Genomic DNA, 11,659 nt, shown 5'->3' on the forward strand with positions numbered 1-11,659 from the left:
TAGGTACAGGCCCCCACCAGCCCTGGCCCCAGGCACTGGTGTGGACCTCACGCTACTTGCCTCTTTAGCTACCACTTCTCTGCCCCGCAACTGCTCCAGCCCAGGCACCAGTGCTCTGCTGCCTTGGTCTGGGTGTGGGCTTCCACTGGCCCGAGCATGGGCCCCACACACCAGTGTCGGCCCCATGCTCCTGCCCCCCACCCTGGGTGCAGGCCCCTGGTGGCCCTGGCCCCAGGTACCAGCTTGGGTCCTGCACTCCTCCCCTCTCCTGCAGCCGCTTGTCTCCACCCCAGCCTGCTCTGGCACCACATGTCAGCCTGGGCCCACACTTCTGCCATCGTGCCCTGGACCCTCATGCCTGCCCGCCCACTCATTCACCTCCTACTCACTGCTGCTGCCGCCACCACCGCTTGCTTCTCCCTGCCTGCCTGTGCCGAAACTCTGATTCCACTGAGCACTATAGCAAAATTGGCTGAACACTTAGCAGAATCAGGTATCAATTTTAAATGAGCGCTATAGCGAAATAGCAGTAACTGAAACCACATGAAGCAGGGGTCACCTGTAGTTGATTTTTTGCAAATGTTACCTAAAATAAAAAAGTGACTACTAATATTGGCAGGAGGTATGCAGATCAGTTTATACAAGGAGTTGAGATGGACTGTGAACAACGCAGCTCAAAATCTGCTGAAAAATATGATTAATATACTTCCCTCAACAATCCAGAAAATAAAATCACAATTTTCACTAATGCACTGAATTGGTGAAAATATGAGCTTCCCCCACCCAATCTTCTACAGCCTATGTACAGGAAAACCCACCTGCTTTTTGGTTTCTAAAAGGCCTCAGACTTTGGTGGGAAGATAGTGTATCTGTATTCAAAATACTGTAGTCCAGTTATCAACTCTTAGTTAATTATTAAGCCTATGTATGTGATCAGGATACCTGACTCTGCAGATTGTGGAACCTGGCTCACTTCTGCTTAAGGAGAGACTGAAACCAGAGGAAAAATGGATTCACAGGTTTATTTTTCAATGTTTTGTTAGGCTTAGTAAATGTAGAGTGGATGCATCTACTATGCATGTCAACCCAATTTGCATCATTTTAATGTTCTAGATTTACTCTTTTCTAGCATTCTGGAATTTTTAGATAAGATGATTTTTCTGCTGGTAATTTCATTTTTAACGAGTCTACAGAGTGAAAAGGTACTTTCAAAGTGGAAAAAGTGTGGTGATCAGGAATGTGCAAGTAAGTATAAACGTGTTGTTTCTTAGTGAATGTTGTCATTACAAATCACAATGTAGAAGACTGCAATTTGAAAGACAATGCGGAAAGTCTAAATGCTTTAATTCATTGTTGTTGAGGTATTAGTTTTATAAGTGGTTAACCTATATGTATTTTTTTTAAAAAGGAGAAATATATGTTATAAAACTATGTTAAAGGTCAAAGTTCAGCAGATATACTTATTACCATTATACTCAAAACTTGGAGCTAAGAGTTTTCCACGAGTTTTGTCCATATAGTCAACTTTAAGCAGCCTTACATTTTTCAAAATCATTTTTCTCTGAATACAATTTTTTTTTTAAAATTCTGATAGACACATCTGTAAATGGAGAATAAATATAAAAATTATGCAGGAGGCAAGAATTTCTTAGGGAGATACTGTTTATTGGACCAACCATGTAGCTGGGATAAAGTTAAACTTTTGAATTTAAGATATTCTTTGCCAGGTCTCCAATCACAAGAAGCTATGCAATAATCATATTTAGAGAACACTCATGGCCCAGGTCAGCAAAATGTTTTTACCTGATTTTCACATTATAAGACAACTTTGCATTTCAGTTTTTTCAGTCTTTATTGTCAAAGACATTGCCAGTGTATCCTTCTTTGTTATCCCTGCTATGACATGAATTGCAGGTAAAAACTGTTTTACAAATAGGGCAGAAAAACTTAAAATTTTGGGGGAGAAAATATGCATAGAGGATTATGCAGGAGATTCTAAGGTTTGCCACGGCATCAGAAATAGGCAGGGGTACAAAATGGATAATTAATAGAAAAACCACCTCTCTCATTATCATTGTGAAACCTATCTTAGTCGCATTTAACCTGGAGCCAGTTCTTTGCTGTCTCCTAATTAAACATACCCAGATTTTTTAATTTTCTTAGCTGAGAGCCTAGCCACCTTGTTAAGCAAGCTGAGATTTGTAAAAACAGGTCCCAATCGAGCTGTACTCTGCAAAGTAGATCTTCACACATGTGTGAATGCCCACTAACTTCAATGGCATCCATACAGTAATAGGTTTTGGCATACGCAGAGCAGCTGGTAAGATTTTTGCCTTTGACTTCTAGGGAAACAGAATTACATAAATATTGTAGTTTTGTGAAGCTTTCTATGTGAATATATACTTATAGTGATACCATCGTAAAATATATTTTATTCATATATTAACAAATTTAATGTTTTTCTAAGTATTTTTCACGTCCACTTTTCAGTGTGCTGATTGTTAAAGAGTTGTTATAGTTATATTTTGCTCTCTTTTTACATATGTTCAGCTGCAATGAGCAGAGTCCAAGCAACTAAAGACTACACAGGACTTGACTGCCGGTATCTGAACTTCAGAGTTGGAGAAGAGATCATTGTGTACTCCAAACTTTCAAGAAAGCAGACAAATTTGTGGGTAGGAAGTGTAAGTATTTTATTTTGAATGAATTTCACCATAACTAACCCAAACAAATAATAACTGGAATATTTTGGCAAGTGTCCCATTTAGCATCACCCTCCCACTGATGATCTAAGGCTTTGCCTGTGATGAACTTAGGGTGTATATAGACTGTATCCCCAGCATGGCAACAGAAGGACTTCCTTGTCTCATTTCTAGGTTTGGCATGTATAAGTAGTAACAAGTAGGTTGGGTGTGCTCTAGAGTGTCCCCCCCCTCGCCCCCTCCCCCCCCCCAAAGAACACTGGGTACATCATATAAACATACCCTACTATTTCTGTCTCTGTGTTCCCAAACATGCTGGATCATCCTCAGAGCCAGCCAGCATTCAGGGCCGGGCTGAGTCTGGTGTAGGTGCCACACAGTGTGTACCCTGGACTGACCTCCTGTGTTGCATACAGCACCCACCGCACACCAAACCAGCTCCACACAGGTCAGCCCAAGATCCACAGGCCAGATCATAGGGCTCCACAGGCTGGGTCTAGCCTGCTGGCCATATGTTTGACACTCCTAATATAATTAAAAGACAGGTGGAATAGACAAATTCCTAGAGTATAGGATCATAGGAAAGTAGGGCTGAAGGGAGCATGTGAGGTCATATAATCCAGCTGCTGCTCAAGGCAGGATCTCCTCAGGTACACCATCCCAGTCAAGTGTCTGATCCGGGTTCTGGTCTCATTTCAGTCACTTCCAATGTGACTTTATGCACTTTTCACTTTATATAAAGGGGATTAATAATCTGCCTCATAAAGATGCTGATGAACCTTAATTAGCTAATGTTCAAAAAGTAGTGTAAGGCCTTGAGTGGGGGCCTATATGATCTCATGGTCCTTTAAGCCCTGCTTTCCTATGATCCTATGCTTGTTAGTCTACTATGTGTTATATGGAAAACTTCTCATCCCCGGTAGTACCCTCAAACACACTATGCTGGATAGGTTGCCTCCTACATCAGAATTTGTGTAGTCACATCCAAGCTAATTAAAACAAGGCATTATTTAGCCTGGTAAAGTTCTGCAGAGAAAGCAGCTAGTTTAGGACAGTTAAAGCGTAGTTTTAAGTTAAAGCAAAACTCCCATAGAAGCTATCAAGCATTTCTCCTGGCACTGTCACCAGAACAGCTAACTGGTTAAGGATAGGAAAGTGGGGGCAGGTGTGGGGGCAGGGCAGGGCAGCAGCTGTTAAGTTCTAACTGTTGTGTGTGAATGAGCTGAGAAAATGGATTGAAAACAAATATGTTAAGATTGCTCCAAATGTAATGCTGCTTTATTTAAATGTAGGTGTATTCACACCTTAAGTCATTGGACTTAAGACACCCTGGATATGTGCCTGAATTTGCTGCAATCCAATTTCTGGTAAATCCCTTTAAGTAGAGCAGAATTATCCAAAGTGTGGGGCATGCTTCCCTGGGGAGACGCAAAAGGTTCTTAGGTGGGGCACATGCAAATCATAGCCACCAGTTGTCACTGACTGCCACTATGGGGAAACAGTAGTGGCAGCTGAAGTATGGAAAGTATGACTGTGACTGGCCCTACTACTGTGGGGTGTAAACCAATAAAGCTTAGGAAAAGTTGTCAGCAGAGCATGGCCATCCACTCATGTCTAGGGCTTGTTTCTCTATTAAGCACAGTTTGGTCATGTCTCTGCATATAATCTCTGACTATCTAGTTACTGGTTGGCCTTGAGGTCAGACTGACCTAGTCATTAATTGGCGTCTAAATTGAACTGAACTTAGCTATATTTGCATCATTTTCTTCGGCAATCTGTTATTTATCTTTTGCAGTGTTCCCACCATCACAATCTTTTTGAATGTAGCCAACCTCACACCTTGATTTCACATCCTTTTTTCTAACATTTATTTTGTTTTGAAAATTATTCCAGTTTACACCTGTCTTTAAAATGTTCTCTACTGCCTGCAGCCTTCTGATGCCTGTTTCATTTACTTCAGCTAATTTGAGCCCATATAATAATACTGTTAGTATACTGATTTGATTAATTTATCCTTTGATAACAACTATAATGCTTTTATCAGTCCTCAATTTTGTCAATTTCTGTGCTGCACTTATAACAAAGATGCATCCCTTTTTAACTTATTCTTGATGGGACTATCAGCACATATGAAGATTCCTAGGTATAAATAAGAATCTACTCATTCTGTAATTTTAACACTTGGGCACTTCAGTACTTCAACACTTGTTTCTTTTCTTAGACACAACCACTTATTCTTCTTGCCACTTGTTGCAAGTCCAAGCTTATTACACTGCTTTCAAAGGTAGAAAATAGTATATCAGTAACGGAAATGTGTTCTGTGACATGTTATGTGATGTCATTTGCATTTGCATCATTGAATGCACTTAAATCTACATCACCCAATGTCAAACGCTCCAATTACCTCACATTCTTAATATCAAATGGTGGCCACAGTGGTAGCAGTCCCTTGAGGTGAGGATAACAATCTTCCAGTATATAGAGAAGTCACTGGCGAGTCTGTAAATGACTGAGAGGGCCAATCTGAGTTCTGCATGTTTGACTGCAGTTGTGGCCAATAGTTCTGGAAGGAAGGAGTAGATCCTGATGATACTGAGTCACAGCTCTTTCCCTTTTTCTCTCTCATCTCTCTCCCTCCAAAGTAAGGCAGGCTTGCTCAAAATGATTGATGCCTTATCATACATCATGGTGTCACTGGGGACAATTCAGTGCTTGAGTCTCCCAGGTACTGATGTTAGCATCACATTTTTTCAGATTGGCCTTCAAGTTATCCTTGAATTTCTTCTTTTGCCCACCTCTAGAGCAGTAACCATTGGAGTATAGAACTTGTTTTGGGAGCTGGTTGTCAGTCATCTTTATGACATGTCCTGTACAACGGAACTGGTGCCATATAAACCTGGCTTCAATGGTGATGCTGTTTACTTGAGCCAGAACACTGGTGTTCATTCTATCCTTCCAGCTGATATAGAGGATATTGTGAAGACATCAGTGATGGTAACATTCCAAAGCTTTCAGGCGTTTCCAACATGTTGTCCAGGTTTCACATTCATACAACAAGGCGTGGATGACAGCAGCCTGAAAAATTAGAACTTTGGTTTGGGTCCTGATGTCATAATCATTGAAGAGATCAGTTTCAGAGATGTCTGTCAGCACTGGCAGATTTTATCCAGTGTTGAATATTAATGTCTATGTTTACTTTTTGGAAATGGTGACTACACAGATAGGGGCAATGCTCAACATTCTTCAGGGATTGCTGTCTAATTGTAATATATGTGAAGGAGCATCACGTTGGTTTGGAGTGGGATGGTAAAGGATCTTAATCAAAAGTGACCTGGAGCTCTTCAATACAGTGGGCACACATGACACAATCATCAGCGTATTGAAGATCAGTAAGGGAGGTGTTGATTATCCTGGATTTTTTGTCCACGCGATACTGCACGTTGACTCCAGATGGGAGTCTGTCAGCAGTGAGATGCAGAATAATACGATGTAGTTGGAGACGAGTGTTGGTGCAGTCACTCATCCTAGATTGACTCCAGTTCTAATAGTGAAGGAGACTGTTTCTGAGCCATTGCTTGGGACAGTTGCTGTCATGTCATTGTGAAAAAGTCTCATGATAGTAACAAATTTTGGCAGCCATCCAAATCTCTACAGGACCTTTCATAGAGCCTCTCTGTTAATTGAATCCAAGGCCTTAGTCAGGTTAACGAAGGCCATATAAAGATATCAGTGTTGCTCTCAGCACTTTTCAACAGAGAGTGGAGCTGTCTTTAAAGCGTATAGTGCCATTTTTGGACCTCAGAGAGATGGTTTCTTGTGTTCTTGGCCCATAGATAGCTTTGATTGCGGTGAAGAAACTGTATATCACTCTTCCCACCACTTGTTTTTTGCTCTATTTTTTCCTCCACATCTTGGCTTTAATGTGGTGATGAATATCTTTGTTTCTGTTTGGATTTGATGTCATTTTGCCAGGCTTTGAAGGCTCTCCTTTTTTGTCAATGACAGCTTAAGTTTTCCTGTCATTCTCATCAAATAAGTCCTAATGTTCTTTGTAGCGAAGATAGCTTGTGCCTAGATATTCTTCATACACATCATGGATACCTTTCTTGAGGCTTTCCCAGTGATCAGCGGTGTTAGGATTGTCAGGGAGGATGGGAAGATTCTCACTGAGGCACTGCTTGAGAACTGGTTTTAGCAGGGTCTTTCAAGCACTTGATATTGAACTCCTTGCCTGGTTGCTTGTTTGGTTTACATTATTTTGGGGTAACAAAAATGGACCGGATGGAACATATCAAATGATGATCCATCCAGAAGTCATCTGTGCTGGTCATAGCTCTGGATGTTGCGATGCTCCTAGGCATGCACTGTATGATGTAATCAATCAGGTGCCAGTGTTTTGAGCAGAGGTGCACCCATGATGTCTTCCATTTGTTGCTTTGGTGGAACAAGGAATTCTTAGAAATTATAAGAATGTGGAAAAAGCAACAATGGCAATGGTATTGTTCTTCCTTGTCTTACACCTAACATCCTCAAGGAATCTATTTTGAAACACCTAGAGGAGAACATCCATTGCTGTCCCCCAACCACAGAGCCTGTCACCTTATCATAGGAGTAAATCAAATTGGTCAGGTATGACTTGCTTTTGGTGAATCCACGAAAAAGTGATTTGGAATAGCCAACATGGATTCACCAAGTCATGCCTGACTAACTTTCCTTCTATAAGGTGACAGGCCCTGTGACTGTGGGGTGAGCAGTGGATGTGATAAACTTTGCTAAAGTTAGGATATTTGACACTATCTCCCACAACATTCTCACTAATAAGCTAAGGAAATACAGCCTAGATGAAAGTACTTTTAAGGTGGATACATAATTGGTTGAGATCACTGTGTTCAATGTTCAATGGCTCAACGTCTACCTGGGAGGAGGTATTAAGTCCAGTTCCTTAGGTGTGTGTCCAGTATTGTTTAATACCTTCACTAGTTATTTGGATGATGGGATTGAGTGCCTGTGTAGCAAATATGTGGATGATACCAGGTTGGGTACAGTTGCAGACATTCTGGAGGGTAGGGCTAGGATCCAGAATGACCTGGGTAAATTAGAGAAACAGTTAAAAATCAATTAGATTAAATTCACCAAGGACCTGGTGGTTACAATGGACCATAAACTGAATCTGAGCCAGCAGTTTGCTCTGGAGCAAGGGGGGGAAAAACCAATAGCATCCTTGGTTGCATTAATAGGTGTATCTCCTACAAACCAAGGGAAACAATTCTTCTGTTCTATTTGGCACTGGTGAGGTCTCACCTGGAGTACTGTACCTAGTTTTGGGCCCCACACTTTAAGAAAGATGTGGACAGATTGGAGAATCCAGCAGAGAGCAATAAAAATGGCCTGGGAAACATGACTTTGAAGGCTGAAACAACAAGGGTTATTTACAGAGGCACAGGAGGTTAGTTCTGCATCTGGGCAGCTGCAGTGCACAAGGCAGCACTGGCTGCTGCTGTGCTGACAGTTGTGGCTGCTTTTGTGCCCCATAAAAAGGCAGCACCCAAGGCTGCTACTCCAGCTCTCCACCCTGTTACATTATTGGTTATTTACTCTGGAGAAGAGAATACTGAGGAGGAATGGATAGCATTCTTCAACTGTTTAAAGAGTGATTATAAAGATGATAGAGAGCCTTTTCTCTGTAGTGTAGGAGACAGAATTAGGAGCAATGGCCTCAAACTATAGAAAAGGAAAGTTAAATTGGAGATCTGGAAAACTTTCCAACTATGAGGGTGGTTAAATGTTGGAACAGGCAACCTAGAGAAGTTGTGGTCTCTCTATCCATGCAAATTTTCAAGAGCAGGTTAGACAGACACTTGACAAGGATGGTTTAGTCAGAGATGATCCTGCCTTGAGTATCTGGCTGGATTAGATGACTTTCAGAGGTTCCTTCCAGCCTTGCTTTCCTGTGATCCTAGCATTGGCTTAGACTAGTTGACTAATTTTCCACCAATTCTTTTGCCACTGTAGAAATCTCAGTACATAGCTTTTATAAGTGCATTATTTTATCACGAATTATATGTGATTTGACTGCTTCCCTTAATGCTTCCCTCCAAACTGAATCAAATGCCTTTGTAATGTTGATGAAAGTGACATACATCTCCCATCCTCTTCTTTCCAAAACTTTTGTTTTTGCTTGTAATGTTTTTGTGTAATGCTTTTATTCTTTCTGCTTTTTTTACATCTGTTTCATTGCTTATCAGCTTTTCCTTGTTCATGTGTCTGCTAGTATCTTACTCCACTTTGTTTTTATTGCTGCTTCAAATATTTTCTGTTTGATCTGTATTGACGTTTATTCATTGTCACAAATTCAGGATTTAAAATATCCTCCAAGCGTCACTTTGCATACCTCCTTCATGGAGCTGTCCTTTCAAATTTGGTTCCAGTTGCAGCTATTCTTTTTTTTTAACACATTGTGTTTTCCCATAACTAATTCCCTTAATGTATGATCACTTCTATAGATTTAAGTGCAGTCTGTACAATAAGGGTGCCTATACATATACTCCCGGGGAAGTGGGGGAGAGGGCACCTTCCATGTCTTATGCATTCAGTGCCCTGTGTTTCATAATGGTGGCGGGGGCGCTGTAACTAAACTTGTTTAGTGATCTTTAGTTAAAATCCTCCCACCACCATTTTGAAATACAGGCTGCTGAATACATGAGACACTGAAGAACATGTCTGAGCATATGTAAAAGTGCCTTAACTGTCTGTGCCTTTTACTAACGATAATGTGGTCAATCTGATAAATTCCATAGAACCATGTACATCATGAGAAAACCAACTACTGCAAATAATCAGGTTATGCATATCATGGCAGGTTCTTAATTTTCCCCCACTATCAGTTGCTGTCCTGACACTGTAGGGTCTAACAGTATTAATTTGCTTACTATTCTGGCTTCCAACCTTTGCATTCATATCTTCTCTTATTGTAATAATATCATAACTGTGCTATCCATCCTCTGATTAAACCCACACCTCTCTTCTCTTGTTGCTGTTTCTGTCAGTGCATAACAGATTATAATCATGCATCCTTTGTTGAATTACTGATAAGATGACTATAACAATCTGCTCTCACACTCCTTTCCAGCTATTTACTAAGATAACTGTCTTCTTGTCCATGGCTACAATTACTCCATCTCTGTGCTTCATTTCTCTACTTGAATGACAAGAATAAAAAGAAGTGTAATTTCCAACCATCATCTCTTTCTTTTGAAACCTGCTTATTTATTTCCTGCACAAAAACAAGGGAAAATTGTCACCTCTTTAAACCTTAGTTAAAAAATTAAATAATAAATTTTATAGGTAGAGAATTACTTTAGAAGAAGCCTACATGATCATTATATGTTGGCTTCAATAATATTTAAATAAACAAGCCCCCAAATTAACATTCTTCTTTTGTTATGAGTTTAGTAGTTTAAATTACCAGGGAATCCTATACATACTAGTGACACTGATTATAATACATTTTACAAATACAAATAGCTCTGTATCAGATTCTTGTCAGAGAAATGATTTAGGACTGGTAGTAGTTACTCACGTTGTCCACTAATATTATGTAGATATGATACAGTGAAGTATTTGGTTTTTCATTCATTATTAGTGCATGATTTTTCTCCCATTTATATCAGTGGGAGCTTGGCTACTGATTTTAGTGGGAGCTAGAGAAGATGGTTATTGCATATAGTATCACCTCAGTTGAAGCTGTGTTAGAACTAGAGGTGTGCGAAACAGGCTGTATTTGATCTGGATTCAGATTTGTCCCAAACTGGGGACAATGATTCGATTCATTGATTCAGATCACTGTCCCAATTTGACTGAATCTGAAGATTTGATGCTGATTCGGACATAGACACAGCTTTAAATGTTTTTTCTACATACCTCGAGGTACCAGGCATAGCTTGGGAATGATGCGATAGTGGGGCAAATGAGCATCCCAACCCTGCGTGCTCAATGGTGAACACAGAAGTGGACCGGAAATAGTTCCGGTCCATTTCCAGATCTGCTGCCTCTAGTGCACGGGGGGGTGGGCCATACCTCCCAGCTCAGCAATTGGCTGTAGGGGGACCCCGGTTCCCCCCCCCCAGACCTAGGAGGCACCAGTTGCCGAGCTGAGCTGGGGGGGCCAGTGCGCTCCCCAGCAGACCCAGAAGTGGGCCAGAAGCATTTCTGGTCCACTTCCGGGTCTGCTGGGGAGCGGTCTGGGAATCCCCCCACACTCCTGTGAGACGCTCCATTTACCCCACCATCTCAGTGTTCATGAGTTGCCTAGTACCTTGAGGTATGTGGAAAAAACATATAAAGCTGTATCCATGTCTGAATCATCGAATCAGTGGCAATGCATACGGGGTATACAGGGGCACATATGCACCCCCTGACTGGCCACACTTGCCACTTGGGTGATGGGGAGGGGGGGCAGGTGGGAGCGCCAGTGCACCCACTGCAAGCATCGGCCGATCGCTGCAGCTGCTCTCAGAAGCGGCCGCAGTGATCGGCTTTTGTGGGATTGGCTGCAGGGGGAATGCCTGCAGAAGGGGGACATGTGCCCCCCCGACCAAGGTGGCACCAATCACCCATACATCAAATCTCTCCAAATCTATCCAAAGGGTTCTGATTCAATTTGGAAAGTTTAAAGGGTCTCTTGATTTGGTTCAGATTTGGAGACTCAGCCACTGAATTGGGCCAAATCTCTGCCAAATTGAATCAGCGACCAAAGCTTCGCATAGCTCTAGTTAGAACCTCTATTTTGATACTGTGCTTACCTACTTCTACAGTAAGAATATGTAACACGTAGTGTAAGGTATGTAGGTTCATAAGTTTTATGAAAGGCAGAGATAAAACTTCTTTGTGGAGGAGGAAAAGGGTTTTTACTGACTGAAATTAAAAACAAACACAGAAGGCTCTCTAATCTAGGTGTT

General features: G+C 41.4%; 1 protein-coding gene across 2 annotated transcripts in view; it reads left to right on the forward strand.

Moving 5' to 3' along the window:
• Window positions 1-973: 973 nt before the first annotated feature.
• The window catches only part of MIA2 (melanoma inhibitory activity 2), a 75,690-nt gene continuing 65,004 nt past the window's right edge, over window positions 974-11,659 (forward strand). The window contains exons 1-2 of one of the 2 annotated variants that reach the window (XM_019551670.1): window positions 974-1,245; window positions 2,551-2,684. In XM_019551670.1, coding sequence (XP_019407215.1) covers window positions 1,152-1,245; window positions 2,551-2,684 — 228 coding nt within the window. In that variant the 5' untranslated portion in view covers window positions 974-1,151. The remainder of the gene's footprint in view (window positions 1,246-2,550; window positions 2,685-11,659) is intronic. The other variant, XM_019551671.1, reaches the window with a different exon arrangement.

Source organism: Crocodylus porosus, unplaced genomic scaffold (genome assembly GCF_001723895.1).
Source record: "Crocodylus porosus isolate Cpor-Errol unplaced genomic scaffold, CroPor_comp1, whole genome shotgun sequence".
NCBI classification, from domain to species: domain Eukaryota; kingdom Metazoa; phylum Chordata; order Crocodylia; family Crocodylidae; genus Crocodylus; species Crocodylus porosus.